This window comes from Gopherus evgoodei, chromosome 5 (genome assembly GCF_007399415.2).
Source record: "Gopherus evgoodei ecotype Sinaloan lineage chromosome 5, rGopEvg1_v1.p, whole genome shotgun sequence".
Taxonomy (NCBI): domain Eukaryota; kingdom Metazoa; phylum Chordata; order Testudines; family Testudinidae; genus Gopherus; species Gopherus evgoodei.
The window spans coordinates 51,101,973-51,127,730 of record NC_044326.1 but is presented as its reverse complement, the minus strand read 5'-3'; the positions used below and the strand labels follow the sequence as shown (position 1 = coordinate 51,127,730).

At 45.9% G+C, this 25,758-nt stretch overlaps 1 protein-coding gene across 21 annotated transcripts in view; it reads left to right on the top strand.

The window, feature by feature from the left end:
• Positions 1-25,758, top strand: part of FRYL (FRY like transcription coactivator) — a 383,738-nt gene that overhangs the window by 114,768 nt on the left and 243,212 nt on the right. For all 21 annotated transcript variants that reach the window (XM_030563429.1, XM_030563431.1, XM_030563418.1 and 18 more), the window contains one exon: positions 6,163-6,362. In XM_030563429.1, the coding sequence (XP_030419289.1) occupies positions 6,243-6,362 (120 nt within the window). In that variant the 5' untranslated portion in view covers positions 6,163-6,242. The remainder of the gene's footprint in view (positions 1-6,162; positions 6,363-25,758) is intronic.

Genomic DNA, 25,758 nt, shown 5'->3' with positions numbered 1-25,758 from the left:
TACTTCTGTTAGTTCTTTTGAAATTCATGTGTATTTTGAGAATTGTTTTCAAAATATATTCTCCTAAATTTCAAAACAAGGATTTGGTCCTTTAATGTGCCTTTCATTTACAACATATTTCAAAGGAGAAGAATCTGCATTCTGTCTTTGCATTTAGTTCCTGTAGCAGATGGATTCGTTAGGAGCTTGAAAGTTGTTCTTTAAACAGTTGCAAGAGAAAAAAAGGTTCCAAGAAATAATAGCTTGATTATATAACTAAGAAAAATCGAACTGAACACTTCCAACAAATGATTATATTCTCCTTTGAGAAGTGCCAGTTTTTAGGAGGGGAAAATGCCCCTTGTACTTCAAATTTTCTGGAGAATAACATCTGCTAGGGCCACTTATCCTTCTTACATGATGCAGAGTTCTTAGTTTATAGAATGAAGGGAGAGTAGCCCCAATTGCCCATAATTTCTTTTTGACCACTGAAGGTGCAGTGAGTTCAGAGCATGCTTGGTATCCCTGATGTTTCTTTTTATTGTTTTTTTTTTTTTTTTTTTCTTCTTCTTCTTCTTCTTCTTCTTTAGAGGGGGGCACTATAGGTGCTATTTTTTTTTTATTTAGTCAGTTTTTGTTTTTAAAAACAACAACAAATGTTAATGTCCATGCCATACCATGCATCGTCGGAGGTCCAGGCCTCTTTAGTTGCTTCCCTTTTCCCTAATTTTGGTCCCATTAGGTTGATTCTCCCCCAGTATTCTTTGTATCTTGAGTCTTTGGAAATCCTTCCACTTATATCCATTAGACACCCATGTTTGGTTCCTCTAGTATTGGGGAGAAGGTTGCAGTACTGATGTGTTCAGATCTGATAGTCCTTCTCGAGCTGAAACACTGAGAGAGCTACTTCAAATGTCTACTTATGGGGATATCTCTTCAGACATTATTGACTTGAAGAAGCAATTGGACTGTTGAGATCTGTTAGCCAAAGTGACTTTAGGCCTGGCAACAGCAGTCTAACAGTCCCAATCCCTACTCTTGTCTGGCTTGACAGTTCAGTACCGAGTGTCTAGCACCCTTGATGGCCATCTGTACTCTGAAGATCCACTCATAAAATGTAGCTTCAGCAGTTCTTTGCTGAGGCTAATCTGGTCCTGGTTGAAAAGGAGTATGAAAGTAGTTGTTTGGAGCCCTGCGGTACTGAACTATGCTAAAAGGGTTCAAGGTTCTATCTTGGCATGGGTATCTCACCATCCAGATTTATTTTCTGGCTAGAAGAATTGAAGGCTCAGTTCTGATAGGTCATTTCTCTTCCTTCATAGTGAGAGTACCAGAGCTTTAAGACACACTGTCTTCCTGCAATAAAGGTATTTAGGTGAGATATTTCTTGACGTCTCTGTCATTGTAACAGAGGTGTGTGGCGGTTCCAGCGATGGCTCCTGCTGATTCTCCCGACACCATGAGGAGTCTGGAACCAGTCCCAGCTGTGCATCTTTTAGTACTGGTGGCTTCAGCCTAGTAGAGATCTTTCAGTTGTTTCTCCTCTCCTGGAAGAGCCAAAGGCTTTGGTGCCCAGAAAGTCTTGTTGCTGTAAGTATCTGAGCTACGATGATACAGAACATTCAAGAATGCGGGGGGTGGGAATGAGGTGAAGCAGGAATTTGGCTGTCAGGAGTTCCCTTCTTATGTCATTTGCCTTCTGCGACACTGCTTACAGTGGGCTGGAGGCTGATCTAACTCAATGCACTGTTTAAAGTTTTTGGACTCTACTGGAGATGAAGCTCCACAATCACATCAGTGTTCTGCAGTTGAGATTTATTTATGTAGCCTGTATAGGTTTTTCCCATTAATCAAATCAAAACCTATCCTAATCCTGACAGACTAAGATTATGTATTACACCAACTCCTAACATTATGCTCAGTGCAGCTTGCTATGTTAGGAAATTGTTTTGTTGAAGGAGTATAGCATCCACCATCAGATCACTCCAAGAGCTCTTCACCTGTTGGAGAAAACAGAATCGGATTTTCAGTCAGTGGCATAAGCAGTCTCTCAACCACTCTGTCTTTCATTATCTGTTCTTCAAGTGGGGTTAACCATAACTATAAAGCTTTTCCTCAAAGAGAGTGCAAAATAGTCTTAGATTATATTCTGAGGGAGAGTTGGTCTATACTTCCGTATGTTCCCTATGTATCATTCACATTGTCAGTCAGGTCAGGAACCAAGATGTCATTGATAACTCTGGCTTTCGTTTTGCTGTTTTAGTTTTGCTTCCTGGAACTGATGTTGTAACAACAACTGATGTTGGGGCCACAACTGTGGTTGTGGGCTGGGACCAGGGGAAGGGCTGGAGCAGAGCTGGGGGAAGAGCAGGGCTGGGTGGCACTCCCTTCCTGCCCCGTCTTGCTCCCCCAAACTTTACTCTCCACTGCCCTAGCGGGTACGCCCCACAGTTTGAGGACCACTGCCTTAGAACCATGACATTTGTTGAAAAAATTCCTTAGAGTTTGCTGAAGTAAATTTTCCTGGTGATATTGGCATTCTCACAGATTATTCTTTATTAGTGCCAACTTTGTACCTTTCACAAGCAGTGAATTAAGAAAAATTCATATGAATAAATTCTTTGACTTACAGTATAAAGTTAACAACACATTTCTTCTATAGTTTAGTCTGATAAGAATTTATGTAAAATGACCAAGGCCCTTAAAATGAAGATTATAAATTAATTTTCCTATTAATGCCTCTTGTGTTTGGGGTGTTGAATATTGAATCTCACTAAAAAGTATAGCTGCTGCAACTTCAGTAGTTTTTATTTTGAAGGTTATACAGTATTATTTTCCATATTTTAAGCTCTGATTTTTTTAAAGAGGAAAAAACCTGCCTGATAACCATATAAGCCTAAAAGGGCATCATTGACACAGTTATTTAAAGGTTTTTTTTCCCCGTCTGCTCATTTTTAGCAACGCACTTAAATACTTGAAAATAACACTTTTTTCCTAACAATTTCATCCTTTTGTTCCCCACTTGGCTTATTTTTCCTCTCTATTTCTAAGAGAGCTGAAATTCACCGTGGTTATTTTTGTTTACTTCCTTATTTATGCACTAGCAGTATTCGTTATATAATCCCAGTTATAAGACGAGTTACTTCAGACACAAAACGTGGTCGTCATATATTTTAAGAATTACTAAATAATTATGGCTTTCAGAAGAGCTTTAAAAATGTTTCTAATAAGAGAGACGTAGTTTGTCTGTATTGAAGAGGTATGTTTTTATGTGTGCCGACTATTGAATTTCATCAAAAAGTTTTCTAATCAGTGTAAGTTTTGTTGATGTATTGTAATGTGAATACTAGTTGAATAGGAAATTGCCTGAGAGAGCTTTTCACCAGGCTGTGTGAAATAAATTCGTTATCTGATAATAGTAGCATAATAAAGCAGTCGGAAGTATGGTTTACATAGAAATGTAATTGACTGACATTGGACATAGTAGTTACTAGTTGTTGAGTCACACAGAAAGAAGCTATTAAGTGGGTTACCAAAAAGTCTAGCCCCCATAATAATCAGTATTTTAATTAATATCTTTTGAAGATGAAAAAGAATACACTCTAGTTAAAGATGTGGATGATAAAAAGCTCATAGAATTAGTTAACTTGCAGGCAAGAGTTAAAATTAAAATTAAAATTTTGCAAAATAAACTGGTCGTAAATATTTAGAATTAGGTTAAATAAAGAATAATTTAGAGAAACTCACATAAGGAGAAATTCACATAAACCCGGTAACTGGTTAAAATACAGGAAACAATGGTTTAGGTGTAGATGGTCACTTTTTTCAGAATGGAGAGAGGTAAATAGTGTTGCCCCTCAGTGATCTGTACTGGGACCAGTGATGTCCAACATACTCATAAATGATCTGGAAAAAGGGGTAAACAGTGAGGTGGCAACATTTTCAGACAATACAAAATTACTCAAGATAGTTAAACCCAAAGCAGACTCTGAAGAGTTACAAAGAGATCTCATAAAACTGAGTGATTGGGCAATAAAGTGGCAGATGAAATTCAGTGTTGATAAATGCAAAGCAAAGCACATTGGAAAATATTATCCCAACTACACACAAAAAATGATGAGGTCTAAATTAACTGTTACCATTCAAGAAAGAGATCTTGGAGTCACTGTAGATAGTTCTCTGAAAACATCTCAGTGTGCAGTGGCAATCAAAAAAACTAACAGTATGTTAGGAACCATTAGAAAAAGAATAGATAATAAGACAGAAAATATTATAATGCCACTATATAAATCCTTGGTATCCCCACACCTTGAATACTATGTGCAGTTCTGGTTGCCCCCATCTCAAAAAAGATATATTAGAATTGGAAAAAACAGCAAAAATTATGAAGGATATGGAACAGGTTCCATGTGAGCAGAGAGTAAAAAGACTTGGACTTTTCAGCTTGGAGAAGACATGGCTAAGGGGTAATGTGATAGAAGTCTATAAAATCATGAATTGTGTGGAGAAAATGAATAAGTGTTTGTTTATTCCATCACATAACACAAGAACCAGGGGTCACCCAATGAAATTAATAGGCAGCAAGTTTAAAACAAAAAGAAGGAAGTAGTTCTTCACACAACATACAGTTAACCTGTGGAGCTCATTGCCATAGGATGTTATGAAGGCCAAAAGTACAACTGGGTTAAAAAAGAATTAGATAGTTCATGGAGGAAAAGTCCATCAATGACTATTAGCCAAGATGGTCAGGGATGCAACCTCATGTTCTATGTATATCTAGCGGGGAGTGGACGACAGGAGTGGTTCATTTGATTGCCTGTTCTGTTCATTCCCTTTGAAGCACCTGACATTGGCCACTGTCAGAAGACAGGATATTGGGCTAGATGGACCTTTGGTCTGACCCAGAATGGCGGTTCTTAATCAAATGCACAAATACAAAATAAGGATATACAACTTATGGAATAATAGCCGACAAAAGTTTCTGATCATCACTGAAACTCTGTTACAAAAAAACAACAAAACAAATAAAAAGACAGCTGCTGCCTTGGCATATACTAGTAGAATTATTGGGCCAACTTTTTCCCTGGTGAAAGTCTGACTTCAAGGGAATCTTCAGAAGGAAATTTGGCTGATTTTGTGCAAAATGAGCAATATGGGTATCTGCTCTGTTTGGCATATAAATGTTAAATAACAATGCAAATCTGTGTTAGTATGACCCCATTTGCAATATTGCTTTTAATTTTAGATACAGATATAAACACAAACAAATTTGCATTTAGGAGTGTTTGAGGAGAGAAATAAAAACTTTGGCAATTCACACATGATTAAAAGTGAACATGACGTAATTATTCTGGAGAATGGAAATCTGACTCTCTTTACAGATATACAAACAAATGTAATTGACAGGGATCAATTCTAAACAGTGTAAATAGAGAAAAAAGTAATGGGCTTAGGATGCAGCAGGGAAAACTCAGATTTTTATTAGGAAAAATAGTTTAGCAGTGGCACAAGTTGTTTAGTAATACTAGGGAATTGCTTTATTCGAAGTTTTACTTGGTATCAAAGTATCAGGGATGACTTAGGAAAATTCAGATCAAGGAAGTGCATCCCTCTATGCAGGGAGATGGACTTGATGGCCCTCTAATGGTATCTCCTCATCCAAATACTTAAGTGATTTTTGGTAACTTCTGAATTGAATCAGATTTGAACTGATGATCCTAGAGGTTAAAATCCCTAAATTCCATTATTGATCACCTGAGTCATCCAGTCCAGTAACCCACAACCATTCTGAGTGCCCCTTTTGAGTGATTTTGCATTTCAGTGGTAAAAATGAGAAGTTATATTTCTCTTGCTTCCTTATTTGAATCAAATTAATATTATACAAATTTAAAATCTTAGTGGAGGATAGAGGTACACCTCTACCCCTTTATAACGTGACCCAATATAACACGAATTCGAATATAACGCCATAAAGCAGTGCTCCGATGGGGCAAGTTCGATTTAACGCAGTTTCACCTATAACACGGTAAGATTTTTTGGCTCCCGAGGACAGCGTTATATTGGGGTAGAGGTGCAATATTTTTCTGTTACTAGTTTCCTGAAGTGCTGTGTGTGATGTGGTGTGCTTAAAACCTTGATTGTCTATTACTGTATTATTAATTTTGGGTTTTCTTTTCTCTGTAGCCTCAGCACCCACCAGCAGTGTAAATAAACGTAGAGTTTCTCCCAGCATCAGTTCCACATTGGAAAAGAGAAGCATCATTATGTCTAACATTACTATTGACCCGGATGTCAAACCTGGCGAGTATGTCATCAAGAGCCTCTTTGCCGAGTTTGCTGTTCAAGCTGAAAAGAAAATTGAAGTTGTAATGGCTGAACCCTTGGTGAGTCATTTGTCATAGTAGCCATTAAATTGCTCATGTTTGTCTGAAATTCAATATCTTACTAGAAATTTATAAAAAAGGTGAATATAGAACTGGAACTGATACTGTAGTTGAAGAATTGTCATAGTGGTTTTCATTTGGAGTGTAGGTGTGAAAAGCCCTGTACCGACAAGGTTGCTAGCTGGATTTTTTTTTTTTAACTGCATTTCTCTAAAACTGTTGCTAAGGATCCATAATACTTATTGACACAAAACCCCTTAGTATTTATACATCCTGTAAAAGTGCATAATGGAAGAAAAAAGCAATTTTACATTAAGATCATAGAGTATCAGGGGTGGAAGGGACCTCAGGAGGTCATCTAGTCCACCCGCCTGCTGAAAGCAGGACCAATCCCCAGACAGATTTTTTGCCCCAGATCCCTAAATGGTCCCCTCAAGGCTTGAACTTCCTAACATTTTTCTTCCTGAAATTCCTTTTGAAGAATGTTTTGAAGATATATGTTAAAGCAGAGTTATTTTTTTCTAAGTAGCAGTGGCACTGGCAGCAGGACAAGAGGGTGGGTGACCAATGTATATTGCAAATGAATTAAAATCCAAAATCCTGTTCAGAGATTGAGATGTGCGGATGTTGAAATAGAACATTTTCATCTGGGGTATCTGGAATTACTTATTTCCTGTCTGTTTGAAAACTGGTGACCTAATCATCCAATGAAGACCGTTTAGCAGGTTGAGTGACTTGCTTTCTTAAAACTGAACAGGGGATACAAACACACCAAACTGTGGTGGCAATCTTTATGAGCATGATTGATAAATGTGTAGTGCATCTGTTCTTTATTTACATGGACTTAATCGGAGGCTTGCATTAAATCAAAAACAATACTACTGTTTAAAAAAAAAAAATTAGCCACCAGCATATATATACTAACCTACGATAAGATGGTATAATTTTTTTATGTTCTTGCCTTCATTCAACTCCTTAACTCTCTTGACCTTGTGTTGTTACCTCCTTATTTATTGTCCTAATATTTACTAAGGTGACCTCATGTCATGATCAGGGAACCTGGCTTTGTTCGAGAAATCCAGTTCTCCTGGGCAGCATTCAGTTGACATAACTCTGAGAGTCCCACTTCTTGCAGTCCCTTACCTCTTTCACTACACACCTTCCAGCTTCTGCAACAAGTGAGACAGGGGTACTACAGCATCATTTACAGTTCTTACTATTCTGTACAGCCATCTTGTGCACTGAAGAAGGCAGAGGTTCTGTGAAGAAATTAGTATGTAATTAAAAATTGCATCATACTACATATGCTGCAGGAAGCTCAATTAAGGTTGCACAGGTAGAGAACTGAGAAGAATTGCCCACACTGAATGTCTTAAGGCTCCTACTATGATTCTTTTATCTCCATTCTTAGACTGAATTATTTCTGTTTTTTATGAGCAATAAGGAAAGACCTTTCACTAGTATTTATGATTTTGTAAAGATACCATAGTTTTGGTTATGGTGTAAACTCATATCTAGCATGTACTGGTGACAGAAACATTATGGAAAACATCATGTAAGAGAAAATAGCTTTTTTTTTTTTTTTGTAACATATAATAACTTTTTGACTTTTTTTGTACAAGACTTGCACTTAATATTCCCTACATTCCTCAACAGAGTCCTTGATAAAATACTGTTTCTTAAATGAATATTCGTTTTTTCCTAAGTTTACAAAGAAAGGGTAACTATAGTTAATTCCTCTTTGAGTACATGTTAATGTGGATCCCATTGTAGTTGTGCATGTGTGTGAGAGATCGGAATCTTTTTGAATAGCAGCATTTATCATGTACCCTGTACCTGTTAGTGCACTTGTGAGAGAGCATAAAGGGGTGGAGTGGCTTGACCCTCCCTCAGTTTCCTCTTTCCATGTGCAGCAAGATGGAACCTGGGTTGTGTCTGACTTTTCTGCATCTGATTTTTCAGCACTCATTTCAGTGAAGAAATGCTTCATCTCTTCTCCTTTTTATTAGTTGCTTCATTTTAGACTTTGGGTGTTCCAGAAAGAAAAGTTGAGGGGAGAAGAAGAAAGCAGTTAGGATGGATGGAGGAGGTTCCCCCAGTACAGCAGAGTGAGGTGCTGCACACCTGCCTTTAGCTATGGAAGACTCAAAACCCACTGGATTTAAACCTTGCCCTCCCTGTGATGACTTAATGCCTCTCCTAGATGGACATAGATGACCTTCCTCAAGGCAGAACAGCCATCTGTGGTGAAATGCAAGTTTTTTGTAATACTTTTGCATGTCTCAGTTTCTCTCCATACTATGCATTACTACCCAGAGAGAGTAGTCTGAGTTTGCTCTTTGGGCAGAACAGAAAACATAAGATGTATGTATGTGTACATCAGTCAGTCACTCCACTGTCTGGGACAGAATGAATGGGTTATTATGGAAGTGACTGGAACCCAGTGAAGCCGACGCATATCAATAGAGAATTCGAAAAAGACATCAGGACGCCCTACTGACCAGGATATTGACACTTAGCAACCAGTGAACAGAGGGAAGAGATTTTCCCTCTGCTTCTCAGCAGAAAAGCTAAACAAAGGCCCCTGCTCAAGAACGAAGGACTGAGAGGTGACAGGATGGGGATAAAGAGTTGGCTTTTGGGTGAGGCTGGGCTGGACAAAGGGGGAGAGAGATACAGAGTCTGAAATGGAGTCCATAGCAGTGTGGCTGGCTAATGGCACTGTCTTAGCCAGATGGACTATGTCTAATCCTTTATTTCTTAATGCTAACTGAAGGACTTCCAGTGCCGTATTCCAGTTGACTAATAAACTCTACTCTGTTTTGTAAATGCTTCCTGGTGTCACTGCAAATACTTGATGGGGGTGCATTGATCCCTGAAGAATGTAAAAATCTCATCATAGGAGATTCTCAGTTAGACTGACTGGGCAGAGTTCACAGTGTGAAACAAAATGCAGGAGCCCATGGGCTCAGTATCTGAGGCAGTGAGGCTGTGGATCCTACACAGAAGATAGTGTGTGACACTTTGGGGATTCTGGCCCACTGAAGGGTTTTCTCTAAGGAGCTGTTTTAAAGCTGGGGCATAGCACAGATTCTGTGAAAACATGACAACATCCTCAGACATCCCATCTGCCACTCCTTTTCTTTCTGCATGTGGAAATTTGGAGATGTGGGGCTAAAGCTGCACCTCTTAGAGCCTCCATGAAGGCAGCTTCAGCTCCAGTAGAGACATCCCCCCCAGACCTCAAATGGATGAAAAAAAACAACCCCTACCAACTGTTGCCCAAGAGTTTCTTGCACTTTTATGCTCATTTGACACTAGAGGTCACTTGTCATCTTTGATTTCGGAGGAGGCCAGATCCACCAAGGGCATTGAGATAGGAAACCTTAGGAGATGTACCGTTTTGGCCAGAAATTCTATGTCCTCCCATTTCGACATTGTGAATTATCAAGCACTGTTTGTGAAATAAAACTTTCTGATTTGGGGAGAAGGTGACTCCTTTCCTATTTTGGCTACTGCAGGAAAGTTGTGAAGAAGTAAAAGGCATGATGGAAGAGTGGCAGATGATATCCAAGATAGCGCTACAAGTCGCAATGGATGAATCTAATACAACTCCATGTTTTATGGCCACAGCAGTCATATTGTACTGGACCTCCTGGCTTCAGGCACCCAGAATACCAATGGAAGTCCTGGTGACAATTGAGGACTTACTTTTTTAGGGCATGAATTTCTTTAGTTCACTAATGGAAGAGGTACTCCATTCCTTCCATGAATCTAGAGCACCACTGAGATCATTGGGTATTTGTGCCCTATTGCTTTACTACAAACCGTTCCAGTACCAACCATCTCAGGAACAGAGAATGCCATCTTTCTCTCGCAGTCACCACCTTGAATATCCACCCAGAAAGCAACTCTGCTGTTCATGGAGGTGTCCATCATCATACTCTGTCACACACCAACCTCCCTCCCAGAGGCAGCAGGTTTGACAAGATGAGTGAGAGCCATGCCAAAACCAGTCCAGAGTTGACCTTCAGAAACTGCCTTTCCTTGTTCCACTGGGCATGGATAGACATCACAGATGACAAATGGGTAGCGAGCATTGTTGCCTGTAGGATTGCATAGCCATACCTCCCCATCAGCCTCGGAGGAAGGCCAATCCCCCTTGCTCTCGGGCCCCTGGCAAGAGAAGGGTTACTGGGGGATTAGTAATCTCCGAGGACCTGCCCCTTTAAACAGGGCCAGACAGCAAGCAGTCCAGGCAGGGATCTGGCCTCAGGCAGGACTGAGCAACAAGTGGTCTAACAAGCTCAGACCCTCATGCAGGGTGAAGCAACAAGCAGTCTAGGGCTCAGGCCCTCCGGCAGGGCACAGCACCAAACAGTCTATCATCTGATGTCCTAACTCAGGCAGGCAGCAGACAAGTGCAGTTCTCTTGGCCTAAGGTGAGCAGGCTGCCACCACAAGGGTGGGGTTGGCAGAAAGGGGTAGGGGAGCCTAGTACCACCATACTCCACTGGGCCCTGGCCCAGCGCCCTAACAGTGGCAGATGGTCCCACCACTCTGTCAGTGGAGATGCAGACAAAACACGCCAACCTGGATTCAGGCAATAACACAACTGGACTCTAGTTGGTGTTCCTGGTCTACTTCCTACACTCACCTCACTGTGTACCTATGCCTTGGTATTGTCCTCCGTCTCCCTGGGGTATGTCGCCAGTGGCAATCCTAGTATTTCCTTGGCGTCCTGCTTGGCTGGCAGCTCTGGCGATACTGGTGAGTCCTCAGCACTGTAGAGGTCCTTTTCAGGCTCCCGCTCTAGCAGTGGATGGGAGGCATCTGTCTCCCTTGATGGCTCCAGCCCAACTTAGCTGCAGGGCCTGCCTTATACTTCCTGTCCCAACCCTCTGCCACAGCTTTTCTCTCCATTGCCTCTGGCTACACCATCCAGTTCACTCTCCTGTGTCTCTTCCCTGTCCCTCTTCAGAGACCCTTCTCATGAAAGCCTTTTCCAAACAGAAGTGGCCTTGTTACTTCATCAAGAGCTGTAGAAGAGGTTCTGCAGGATTATAGAGGAAGAGCTTTTTTCTGTTCCTGATGTTTCCTCATTACAGAGGCAAAAGGGGGTCTTCATCCTATACTGTAAAAGCAGCAAAGAATCCTGTGGCACCTTATAGACTAACAGACGTTTTGGAGCATGAGCTTTCGTGGGTGAATACCCACTTCCTCAGATGCATGTTATGGAAATATCCAGGGGCAGGTATATATATGTGTGCTAGCAAGCAAGCTAGAGATAACGAGGTCAGTTCAATCAGGGAGGATGAGGCCCTGTTCTAGCAGTTGAGGTGTGAAAACCAAGAGAGGAGAAACTGGTTCTGTAATTGGCAAGCCATTCACAGTCTTTGTTCAATCCTGAGCTGATGGTGTCAAATTTGCAGATGAACTGAAGCTCAGCAGTTTCTCTTTGAAGTCTGGTCCTGAAGTTTGTTTGCTGCAGGATGGCCACCTTAAGGTCTGCTATAGTGTGGCCAGGGAGGTTGAAGTGCTCTCCTACAGGTTTTTGTATATTGCCATTCCTAATGTCTGATTTGTGTCCATTTATCCTTTTCCGAAGAGACTGTCCAGTTTGGCCGATGTACATAGCAGAGGGGCATTGCTGGCATATGATGGCGTATATTACAACCGCATCTGCTCTAACCCCTCAGACAGAGACCAACACCTACAAAATCTCCACCAAGCATTCTCAAAACTACAATACCCGCATGAGGAAATAAGGAAACAGATCAACAGAGCCAGACGTGTACCCAGAAGCCTCCTACTGCAAGACAAACCCAAGAGAGAAACCAACAGGACTCCACTGGCCATCACATACAGCCCCCAGCTAAAACCCCTCCAACGCATCATCAAGGATCTACAACCCATCCTGGACAATGATCCCACACTTTCACAGGCCTTGGGTGGCAGGCCAATCCTTGCCCACAGACAACCTGCCAACCTGAAACATATTCTCACCAGTAACTGCACACCACACCATAATAACTCTAGCTCAGGAACCAATCCATGCAACAAACCTCGATGCCAACTCTGCCCACATATCTACACCAGCGACACCATCACAGGACCTAACCAGATCAGCCACACCATCACTGGTTCATTCACCTGCACATCCACCAATGTAATATACGCCATCATATGCCAGCAATGCCCCTCTGCTATGTACATCGGCCAAACTGGACAGTCTCTTCGGAAAAGGATAAATGGACACAAATCAGACATTAGGAATGGCAATATACAAAAACCTGTAGGAGAGCACTTCAACCTCCCTGGCCACACTATAGCAGACCTTAAGGTGGCCATCCTGCAGCAAACAAACTTCAGGACCAGACTTCAAAGAGAAACTGCTGAGCTTCAGTTCATCTGCAAATTTGACACCATCAGCTCAGGATTGAACAAAGACTGTAAATGGCTTGCCAATTACAGAACCAGTTTCTCCTCTCTTGGTTTTCACACCTCAACTGCTAGAACAGGGCCTCATCCTCCCTGATTGAACTGACCTCGTTATCTCTAGCTTGCTTGCTAGCACACATATATATACCTGCCCCTGGATATTTCCATTACATGCATCTGAGGAAGTGGGTATTCACCCACGAAAGCTCATGCTCCAAAACGTCTGTTAGTCTACAAGGTGCCACAGGATTCTTTGCTGCTTTTACAGATCCAGACTAACACGGCTACCCTCTGATACTTGACATCCTATACTGGAGACTCAACAAATACATACTCCGCCTCAGATATAGGATGATAATGCTTGCGTTCTCTATTCCATTCCTACGACCTCAGGACTGATTTGTTACTTTCAGTTTACTTCTACATCAGCATCCTCCCAGCCCACAGGAAGTAACTGAGATTTACAATGAGGCGGAACCGCTATCAGTACAAAGTACTGCTCTTTTTGGCTCTCTACAACATTGAGTCTTTATGAAATGCCTAGCTGTGGTGCTGGTGCACATAAAGAAGGGCATCCATTTGTCTGTCTTATCTGGATGACTGGCTGATCAGAGGCATATCACATCTGGAAGCTCTTTCTGTTCACCCTGTTAGGCCTTCTTGTGAACAAGAAGTCCTCTTTTATTGCATCCCAGATGGTGGAGTTCATAGGATCCCAAATCGATTCTACCATAGCAAGGGCTTAGTTCTCTCAAGACAGAGTTCTTGTTCTCTGATCATTCAGGAAGACGATTATTTCACATCCAGTGGCGATGGTGCAGACCTGTCTTACATTATTAGGCCATATATCTTTGTGTACATACTGCTTTCCGGCCTTCACCTGAGGCCCCTACAGTTCTGGCTCAGATTTGATGTACTTTCCTGCAGTGTAGCAGATTAGCAAATCACTTGTGGTTCCACTGTGTGTGCGCACAAAATTTGATCTGATGGTTGCTTCCCAACAACATTTAGAAAGAGGGTGCCGTTGTATCCCTGCTATTGTCCAGAGCATTAGTCATGGACTCTTCTGGTACAGGTTGGGGAGCCCACATGGATCATCTGCAAATACCAGAGATTTGGTTCTTTGAAGAAATAAAAAAATACATAGAGCTCAGAACAATCACACTGGTATGCATGGCATTCCTCCTGGTCCTGCAACAGTCAGTAGTGCAAATACTGACAGACAGTACATCCACAATACACTACCTAAACAAGAGAGGTGACTGTGATCTGCCTCCTCCTGCAAGGATGCGATCGTGTTATCAAACTCATGCTCCCTACACTGTATATCAACCATGACCTGCTATGCAGGCAATCTGTCACCAACTATGAGAGGTCACTGCTGAATCCATCATCAACTAGATATTTTACCAATGGGAAAATCTGGTATGTGCCCCCAAGGACAAATGCTAAATGTCCAAACTTCTGTTCCAGTGAAGGCGTGATCCAGGGATCTCTGCTGGATGCCTTCCTTTTGACATGGAATTAGTGACTTCTTTACAGCTTCCCACTGATCACACTAACCCCCAGTGTCTTACATGTGGTGGTGATGGCCATGTGATAATTTTTTTTTCATCTTGTACTTGTAACCAGCTCACTTGCATTCTATCCATTAGTCCACCTGAGTCAAGTTGAGAAAGTTTGGCACCTTGTGGTGTCAGAACCAGGGCCGTCCGGGGGGGGGGGCGGCAAGTGGGGCAATTTGCCCCGGGCTCCGCAGGGGCCCCCAAGAGAACGGGCGAGGCTCCCGCCCTAGCCCGACCCTACCTCTGCCCCTCACCCGGAGCCTCAATGGATCCAGCAGTGTCCCTGAACAGCAGTGCACTGTGGCTCCGGCGGGTCTCCTGAGCTCCCAGCCCCACCCCCTTACCATGTGGTTCTGAGCGGGATGGAGCTCAGGAGCCCCGCCGGAGCCATGTCGCACCGCTGTTCAGGGACACTGCTGGATACAACGCGCTAAGGCTCCGGGTGAGTGGGGCGCCAGGGGTAAGGGGCCAGGGCCGAGTGGGGGAGTTGAACAGGATAGGTCGGGGATTCTGAGAGGGGTGGGCAGTAGGGGGGCAGGAAGTAGAGGGGTCAGATAGGGGGCAGGGCCAGGCTGTTTGGGAGGCACAGCCTTCCCTACTCTAAAGCTCATTCAGCAGTTTGAGGCTTGCAGAAGAGCCAAGCTGTTAGCTTTTCCATTAGGGCTACCATCCGTTTTACTTCTCAAATGCCAAATTATAGTCTATATTTAATTTCAGTGCCATAGGGAGATTCATGTCAGGGGAGAGTAGCTTCATTTAAAATTAGCCACTGGGGGAGGGATCACATGAGAAGAGCAATATCCTACACCACCTACCCTCCTTCCTGACCCTATCAAGGGAGACACCTCCCCCCCCCCCCCCCGGCATTCCCTGAGGCTTCAGAGGATTTAATTCAGTGGTTCTCAAACTTTTTTGTCCTACTGACCCCATTCACATAGCAAACCTCTGAGTGCGACTCTCCCTCCATACATTGAAAACACTTTTTTGTATATTTAACACTATTATAAATGCTGGAGGCAAAGCGGGGTTTCAGGTGGAGGTTGACAGCTCGCGACCCCCAGTAATAACCTTGTGACCCCCTGAGGGGTCCCGACCCCCAGTTTGAGAACCCCTGGGTTAATTTAATTTTAGCACCCTGTGTCCATTCACATGCATGTGCTATTTTGAGCATGTCAGTTTTCACAACATAGGCTCATCCCAGATTCTGGAACAAGCTCAAATGCTCAGTTCGTGGAGTATGTACATAAGCTATACTAAAGACAAACCCACAGTAACCGTCTCCAGTTTGTGAGGGACCCCATGGAGCCAGTCTCTAGGAAACAGATAAAGGCATGGAGGCTAAGTCCATTAATGGCTATTAGCCAGGATGGGTAACGAATGGTGTCCCTAGCCTCCGTCTGTCAGAGGGTGGAGATGGATAGCAGGGGAGAGATCACTTGATCATTACCTGTAGGTTCTCTCCCTCTGGGGCACTTGGCATTGGCCATTGTCGGTAGACAGGATACTGGGCTGGATGGACCTTTGGTTTGACCCAGTATGGCTGTTCTTATGTTCTAACCCAAATGAACCCAAAGTTATGGAGACAGATATGAGTCAAGAAAGGCAGCAGAGTATGAGAAACCTGGAAAAATCTCTGACTGGATGGGCTGAGGCGTTTGTTCACAAGCTGAGGTGGTTCAAAAGTTTTGGATCTTTTTAAGCAGAATTTTTTAGTGTTTCTTTAAACAATCAAACACAGCAAGCAGCAAACATTTGGCCACACACTGCTGAAACCCCAAACCATATTCAGGTTTTGGTAGACTAATTTCAGCTTTTTAATTAAAAAAAAAAAAAACCACAACAAATTTTGAAGGAAAGCCAGACATTGTCCGTGATTTTTTTTTTGCTTTTTAAAAACCCCTAGTTTTCAATCCAAAAAAAGTTTTGACGGAAAATATTTGTCCAGCTCTTTTAATGAGCTTTAGTGCCTTTTAGCACTACCTGATGCTGAGAACCAGCGATACCTTGTAAAGAAGTTTTCTCAAAGCTGGATTTGTGCCGAGATGCAGAAGGTTTATTTTTCCCAGGGCTGCCTCTGGGAGGGAGCAAGTGGGGCAATTTGCCTGGGCCCTGCAGGGGCCCCCACGAGAATATAGTATTGCAATTTTTTTTATGGAAGGGGCCCCCAAAATTGCTTTGCCCCAGGCCCCCTGAATCCTCTGGGTGGCCCTGGTCAGAACAGTATTTCTGCTGACTCTATCCTTTATAGCTTTGGGTTAATTTAGGTACTCGCAGTTGAGGTTCCAATTGCTGACATAAGCTATTTGCATCCATACTCTGTTAATATATTTACCAATGTTTCCAATATGTTAATGAAGTTAACCTCATGTAGAAATCCAGTATATCAAGCATAAATGGTTCTTTTGGGGGTTTTTATAAAGCACTTACTGCTAAAATATTGCTAAATCTTAGAACCGTACATTAATCAGTCATGTTAATGCCTTTGCTACTTAAGCTAACTATATTAAAACTACTAACCGTCCCAGTAGGCCTCAGCTTGTTGTTAAGTCTTCCTTAGTTGTTATACAGATTCTTATGTTTTCCTACTTCCTATTACTTTTATTACAACTCTAATAGCTTTACCATCTTAAAGAACTTTAATCAACCTTACCACATGATATATGATTTAATCTTGCATTCTAAAATCATATCGGGGTTACAGGTTAACATCTTCATCAAAAACAATGGTGGTATGCCCAATTTCCCACTGTCTTGCTGGTGATTGTATAGAATGGATGTAAAATGCTACTTGTATAATTTGATAGTTTTTTCATTCACTTTGTACAAATGCAAATATTGCCATAAGGGGCAAGGGCATAGTACTTCCATCTCTGCACCCTAAACTTTAGAATGCCAGAAAATGAACCAAGTTTTTTAGATTTGAGTTAAACTCTAGATTATTCCTTAAAAGGAAATTCTTCTAGAACTTTAGCCTGTCCTTTTATGGGGTACATTAGTGAGGAAGGACACAATTTTGGTATCCCATGTGAGATAGTGGGGAAAGGGACGAAGAAGCATTAGGGAAACATATGTCAAATAAATAAATGTTAAATAGAAAAAAATAGCATTCTACAAAATGTGAGTAATTCCTGTACCTAGAATAATGCATAAAAGTTTGTTCATTTCACTTATTTAGTATTTTAGTATAGGTACAGTGGTTACAATGGGAAAATTGATTATATATATATATATAAAATTAAAGAAATGTAAGAAACTATAAGCCTTATCCTGAAGTTCTTTGCACATTTGAGTATCGTTGAAATCCATGTCAATTTATTGCATAAAGACTCTAGAATCAAGACTTCACTCTTTATCTTACTGATAAAAACAGGTTGTGGAGACTTTGCATTTTGAAAAAGACCGAATTTTGGCAGGCTTTTTAGTGACAATAATGTTTCCATTGCCTCTCTGCTTCTGTTTTTTGCAAAATCAATAGATACAACAAAAACCCTATTTGTTCACCTGCTTAACATTGGTGTTTAGCAATACTGCAGTAAAAATGTAAAATGTATGCATATACATGTAAGCATATTTATATAACCTCCCTTTTAGCCCTTGTCTCATGGGAAAGTCACCTGCGTCTCTTCTGGGAAATGATTTTCCAACTGACTTTTCTTGCAGTTATTCAGTCATTTATGGTGTTTACTTAGGGTGGAGTACTTCACCATGTTTCTCATTTTACAGGTAAGCTTATAGCTGTTTGTTGTACGTTAGATCATAAACCATATCGTTATGATAATAAAATGAATTCACATATTGTAGAGCGGTTACACCAATAAATAGGTATAATTCAAACAGGCAAGTGGTAGTTAAAATAGAAAATCCTCTTTTGGGGAAGGTTGATAACTCTCATAACAATAGTTTGATATTCTAAGTCTAGTAAACTTAAGATGCCTACAATTTAAATTCTAAAAAAGTTTTTGGTTTACCAGTAATTGAAATTTTTCCTGTTTTTGCTTCTGAATACACAGTATATATATGATGGCTGATTTGCAAGCAGAAATGAATATACCATTCTGACATATGTAACACATTTTCTTGATTTTTATAATATTTAGGGGGCACCTCTGCCAGATGACCTCTCAGGAAATGAAAAAATTATGTATCATTAAATGTATTGCTCTGATTTGTAGAAATTGAAAATGTTCTGGAGATAGGAGATAACTCTCATTTTCATACTCTTGGTCCTACATAGACCAACTTTTTTTGCCTTTGGGTGCAATATAGGGCTGGAAGGGACTTCAAAGAGTTCTTTTCCATCCCCCTGCACTGAGACTTAAGTATACTAAGATCGTCCCTGACAGGTGTTTGCCTAATCTGTTCTTAAAAACCTTCAATGATGGGGATTCCACAATCTCCCTAGGTAACCTGTTCAGTGTTTTAACTATATTTTAGCTATATTTATAGTTGGAAAGCTTTTCCTAATACACCTCTACCCTGATATAACGCAACCCGATATAACACGAATTTGGATATAATGCGGTAAAGCAGTGCTCCGGGGGGGGTGGGGCTGCTCACTCTGGCGAATCAAAGCAAGTTCCATATAATGCGGTTTCGCCTATAACGCGGTAAGATTTTTTTGGCTCCCGAGGACAGCGTTATATCAGGATGGTGGTGTATCTAACTTAAATTTTCTTTGCTGCAAACTAAACTGATTACTTCTTGCCCTCCCTTGGTGGACTTGGAGAACTATTTATCATTGTCCTCTTTATAACAATCTTTTACATATTTGAAGACAGTTATCATGCCCCACCTCCCTCAGCCTTCTCTTCTTTCAATGGAATATCCCCCAATTCTTCTTCGAGTGATTGCTCATATCCATTCCAGTTAGGTGTACGCGCCGCGCGTGCACATTCGTCGGAAAACTTTTACCCTAGCAACTCAGTGGGCCGGCAGGTCGCCCCCTAGAGTGGCGCCACCATGGCGCTCCATATATACTCCTGCCGGCCCACCCGCTCCTCAGTTCCTTCTTACCGCCCGTGTCGGTCGATGGAACAGTGGAGCGCGGCTTAGCTGACCTCCACTTCCCTAGCTACTCGTTTTCTCGTATATAATTATGCAGTTATAACACTTTTATATATATATTTGTATGGTTATACGTGTTTCTTTGCTAACATGGTTAGTTTAGTTAGCGGGGTTCAGGAAGTAGCCCTTCCATGAGCCCAGTGCCGGAGCCATGCATGGCTCACCCGGTTTTAAAAGGGGCCCGGCTTGCCAGAAGCCGCGGCCGAAGAGAGATCTACATGACTCCTGTTTGAAGTGCCTCAGGGAATCACACTTAACAGATAAGTACCCCATTTGCAAGGCTTTTAAGCCGAGAACAAAAAGGTGCGGGACTTTCACTTATCCCTCCACCTTGGGCGCCGAGCGATGTTCAAGCGGCGGGCAGAAGCGCCTCCTCGGCACCGGACCCCGCCGGTACCACCAAGGCCTTTCGGCACCGACCGTCGCCGGCACCGATGTCGACTCGGCACCGCTCCCTTCTTCCGAGGTCGAGAGAGTCTACGATTCCTGCTGGTGCCTGGCAGCTCCCCGGCACGCGCCGTGGTTGAGCCCCCTGCTCCCGCTACTTCCGTGCCACCTGCATCGCAGCCAGAGAGCTCGCCTAAGTTGCGTTATCCGGCACCGTCACCTGCAGAGGCACCGATGACTTCGGCTCCGTCGATTCCAGTCCCCCAGGACCATGGAATCCGGTGCCTGGCAGCTCCCCGGCTCGCGCCGTGGTAGAGCTTACTGCTCCTGCTGCTTCTGTGCCAGCTGCACCACAGCTAGACAGCTCGTCTAAGATGGCTCGCCCGGCACCGCCGACGTCGGCACCGTCGATCCCGGTCCCACGAGGGCCGTAGAATCCGGTGCCTGACGGCTCCCCGGCACGCGCCGTGGTTGAGCGTATTGCTCCTGCTGCTTCCGTGCCAGCGGCACCGCAGCCAGAGAGCTCATCTAAGTCGGATCGCCCGGCGCCGACACCTGCTACGGCACCGATGACGTCGTCACCGTCGATCCCGGTCCCACAAGGGCCGTAGAATCCGGTGCCTGACAGCTCCCCGGCACGCGCCGTGGTTGAGCGTATTGCTCCTGCTGCTTCCGTGCCAGCGGCACCGCAGCCAGAGGGCTCGTCTACGTCGGATCGCCCGGCACCGACACCTGCTGCGGCACCGATGGCGTCGGCACCGTCGATCCCGGTCCCACAAGGGCCGTAGAATCCGGTGCCTGACGGCTCCCCGGCACGCGCCGTGGTTGAGCGTATTGCTCCTGCTGCTTCCGTGCCAGCGGCACCGCAGCCAGAGGGCTCGTCTACGTCGGATCGCCCGGCGCCGACACCTGCTGCGGCACCGATGGCGTCGGCACCGTCGATCCCGGTCCCACAAGGGCCGTAGAATCCGGTGCCTGACGGCTCCCCGGCACGCGCCGTGGTTGAACGTATTGCTCCTGCTGCTTCCGTGCCAACGGCACCGCAGCCAGAGAGCTCGTCTACGTCGGATCGCCCGGCACCGACACCTGCTGCGGCACCGATGACGTCGGCACCGTCGATCCCGGTCCCGCAAGGGCCGTAGTATCCGGTGCCTGACGGCTCCCCGGCACGCGCCGTGGTCGAGCTAATGCTCCGGCTGCTTCCGTGCCAACGGCACCGTGGCCAGAGAGCTAGTCTAAGTCGGATCGCCCGGCACCGACACCTGCTGCGGCACCGATGACGTCGGCACCGTCGATCCCGGTCCCGCAAGGGCCGTAGAATCCGGTGCCTGACGGCTCCCCGGCACGCGCCGTGGTTGAGCTCCTGCTCCGGCTGCTTCCATGCCAACCGAAGCCTCTGAGGCACCGACAACATCGGCACCGTCGATTCCAGTCCCACAAGGGCTATCGAATCTGGTGCCCGACGGCTCCCCGGCACGCGCCGTGGTTGAGCGTATTACTCCCGCTGCTTCAGTGCTGACGGCACCGCAGCCAGACAGCTTATCTAAATCGGTTCGCCCGGCACCGGCTCCTACCGAAGCTCTGATGACCTCGGTACCGTGGATCCCGGCCCCACGAGGGCCGTCGAATCCGGTGCCTGACAGCTCCCCAGTACGCACTGTGGTTGAGCCTGCTGTTCCCTGCACGCCGGAGATGTTACCAACGGCGAGGGCTCTCAGTGCCATGACAGAGTCAGTGCTGCCTGACCCGGGCACCGCCGGTACGGGTAATACAGTCTCTTCAAGGGACTGTCCCCTGTCAGTACAGCAGAGCGGCACCGTTCATGATCACGGTCCCGCAGACACTCCAAGTCCTGTCGGCACGCCGGACACCACTGGCAGTCCCGGTGCTGTTTTCCTCGGTACTGGTCACACTCGCTGCACCGGTCGGTATCCCGTTCGCCGACCCGCTATCGGCACCGTTCCGACATCTGGCACCGGGGCAGGTACCTTGACTCCTGTAGCTCTTCTCCGAGCCTCGAGATCTCGGTCGACCTCCCAACACCGTTCTGGTTGCGGGTCTGGATCTCGTTCCAGGTACCGATACGCCTCCCGATGCCGGTCCCCGGTGCCGAGTTGGGCAAGGTCCGAGTGAGTCAGAGACTCGGCCCATGCCTTCTTTTAGTACCTCCATGGCCGTCCGGACACGCATCCGTGTCAGCCCATATGCGCAGATTTTATGCTCAGGACCACGATCCTGATATGATGGCCAGCGGGCGCCAGCCCCGAAGCAGAAAGAGCCTTGGCGAATGCAAGGTGTACTCTGCAGGGGCCCTGCACCTCTGGGTAGCAAAGCAACAAGCCTTGCTTAGCTGCGATAATTATAGCACCTGGGTGGAGGAGTTTCTCCCTCGAACCTCCCACCTGGAGTTCGCTGCCGTCTTGGAGGACGGGGGAAAGAATTTACCCTTTGTTGGTAAAGGCATCTTCGCGGCAGAGACAGCCCGAGACTGCGAAGCCTGCTGGACAATAGGGTCCTAATGCGTCTCAGCATGTATACGCCAGCGACCAAACGCAGGCCTTTATGGCCCCAGCCGCCATACTCTGTGCCTAGCCAGAGGCAGAACTCTGGAAAACGGCAAGGCCAAGGTGGTTGCAGACAAACGTCAGGCCCCCTAAAAAGCCAAAGTCAAGGTCCCTCGCAATTACCACTGGGACCAAAGACGGACCTTCCAAGGTTCGCCGGAGGGCGGTGTACCAGTCGCAGGACGGGATCCCGATCCCGTTTTCTCCTGGCATGGCCCCAGTTACTTTCAGATCGCTGGGTCCTGCGCACGATGGAGCATAGGTACCACCTTTAATTTGCTCCAGCCCTGTCCCCCTTCAGCGGACGAAAGGGGCAAGGGGTTTACTCCCGTTATGCCCTAGTCCCCCACTCGAACACAGGTCTCAGACCTCCCTGGTCCTGCATGGACTCAACCGGTTTAGGATAAGGTTGAAGTTCTACATGGTATCCCTGGGAACCATTATTCCATCCTTGCCTCCTGGGGGCTACTATGCCGCCCTGGATATGAAGGACGCGTACTTTCGCAGTGCCATCTTCCCTCCACACGGGAGATGCCTCCGCTTTATAGCCAGCGGTGAATACTCCCGGTTTACGGCCATAGTCGCCGCCTTCCGTCGCTGATGTCGGATATGCGTTTTTCCGTATCTGGACGATTCGCTTATCCGAGGAGACTCTGAGACACAAACCGCTCAGCCGTGGGCATCGTCACGGTCTTATTCACAGATCAAGGCCTGATGATTACTATAGAGCAATCCACTCTGGTTCCCACGCAGAGGTTGGGCTTCCTAGGGGCTATCCTGGTCTCCTACCTAGCCGGAGCCTGCTTATCACAACTGCGGTTTTAGGCGAGGGCAACAATCATCTGAGGTCTGAAGGCTTTCCCAACGACCTCAGCTCGCTCTTGTCTCAGTCTCCTGGGTCCATGGTTGCCCACAAGTTTGTAACCAAACACGCCAAGCTCCGCCTCCGTCCTCTCCAAGTCCGGCCCACCTCGGCGTACCGCTTGGTCAGGGAGCCAATGGTCATGGTAGTCACCGTTCCCTCGAACGTCTTAGGCTCCCTAGAGTGGTGGCTAACTCCCTCCTTGGTGTGGACAGGGATGCGGTTTCATCCGCCCCAGCCCTCACTGCCCCTGACGGCGGACGCATCATCTCTCTGCTCGAGTGCTCATGGTCGCCTCCGAGCTTAAGGCCTTTGGTCTTCTAAGAAGCTGGCATTCCTCGTTAATGCCCCAAAAATGAGAGTAGTCCGCCTGGCATGCCAGGGGTTCCAGCGGCAGCTGCGAGGCCGTTGTATCTCGGTGTTTACAGCCAACACAAGGGCCAGGTGCTTCATAAGTATTCAGGGGGGACATAGTCCTCCCCCCTTTTTTGTCAGGAGGCCATCCATTTCCGGGTCTTTTGCATGGCCCACTCGATGGAGCTGGCGACGTCCTTTCTCCCAGGCGTTCGGAACGTCTTAGCTCTTTGACTCAGCAGGTTTTTCCTGTCTTACGAGTGATCACTCTGCCCCATGTGAGGCGTCCCGCTTTCCGGAAGTGGAGATGTTTCCTCACACAGACCTGTTCGCTCACCGCGAGAGCAGGAAATGCCAGGTGTTCTGCTCCTTCCTAGGTCTCTCCTCGGAATCGATCTTGGACGCATTCCTGATGCCGTGGAACGGCCAACTGCATTATGCCTCCCCACTGTTCCCACTGGTTCGTTACGTCCTGCTCAAACTCCGCAGGGGCAGAGCGTGCATCATCATGATCACTCCAGAGTGGTCCAGGCAGCACTGACATACCACGTTGCTCGGCCTGTCAGCCCAGACCTCATCACTCAGGGCAATGACAGGCTTCGTCACTCGGACCTGCAGCCTCTTCGCCTCACGGTGGCTCCTGCGTACCTGAGTCGGGGTGACAGGCAGCCTTCCACCTGGTCAACGTACCGAGCCAGGTGGAAGCGTTTCCTTTACAGCTGCAGTACGCTCGATCTTGCTCCTGCTGAGGTCTCGATCCCCTCTATTTGGCCTGCCTCTGGCCTTCAGCGGCAGGATCTGGCGGTATCATCGCTGAGGACACTCTCAGTGGCCATCCCTACCTTCCAGCAGGCTAAGATGGACGTTCAGTGTCCCACGCTCTATGGGTTCGAGGTCCCTCAAGGGCTTGGAGCGCTTGCACCCTCGGGTGCGCCGCCCAGCCCCGCCCTGGGACCTCAACCTAGTCTTGGCCAGACGGGTCTCTGAGATCAGAGCTCTTACGAAGGTTCCACAAAGACAAGGTGCAGTTATGACCGCACCCGGCTTTCCTCCCTAAGGTGTTTTGGCCTTTCATGTTACCCACAGCTCAACGCAATGGGCATAACCGTTGCACTCCTTGGACATCTGTGGAGTGCTCGCATTATATTGTGCTGACAGAATCATTTCCTAAGGTGCCCCAGCTCTGCCCCGGTAGCGGGCCAAAGGGAGGGCTTGCTTGTTTTCCTCTCAGAGGATCTCATCTTGGGTGATGGCGGACATCCCCACTTGTTATGATTTGGCTCATATTTCCCCAAGCCACATCACCGTGCATTCTACCAGGGCTCAGGCTTCATCTGCCGCCTTGCTGGCTCGTGTTTCTACCCACGAGACCTGTCGCGAAGCTCCATTGGTCCTCGGTCCTTACCTTTGCTTCGCAGTATGCCCTGGTTCAGCAGTCAAGAGAGGCTGTAGCCTCTGGCTCAGCAGTTTTATTCTGCCACATTTCACTCCGACCCCACCGCCTTTGTAAGGCTTGGGATTCACCTAACTGGAATGGATATGAGCAATCACTCGAAGAAGAAAAGACGGTTACTCACCTTTGTAACTGTTGTTCTTCGAGATGTGTTGCTCATATCCATTCCGTACCCGCCCTCCTTCCCCACTGTCGGAGTAGCCGGCAAGAAGGAACTGAGGAGCGGGTGGGCCGGCAGGAGTATATATGGAGCGCCATGGTGGCGCCACTCTAGGGGGCGACCTGCCGGCCCACTGAGTTGCTAGGGTAAAAGTTTTCCGACGAATGTGCACGCGCGGCGCGTACACCTAACTGGAATGGATATGAGCAACACATCTCGAAGAACAACAGTTACAAAGGTGAGTAACCGTCTTTTCTTTCAACCTTTCTTCGTAGGTCAGGTTTCCTAAACCTCTTATGGTTTTGTTGCCCTCCTCTGGGCTCTCAATTTATCCACGTTTTAAGGTGTGTCCAAAACCAGACACAGTACTCCAGCTGAGGCCTCACCAGTGCCGAGTAGAGCTGAACAATTACCTCTTGTGTCTTAAATATGATACTCTTAATCAGGGGTGGACAACCTATGGCAGGTGTGCCAAAGGCGGCACACAAGCTGATTTTCAGTGGCACTCACACTGCCCTGGTCCTGGCCACTGGTCCGGTGGGCTTT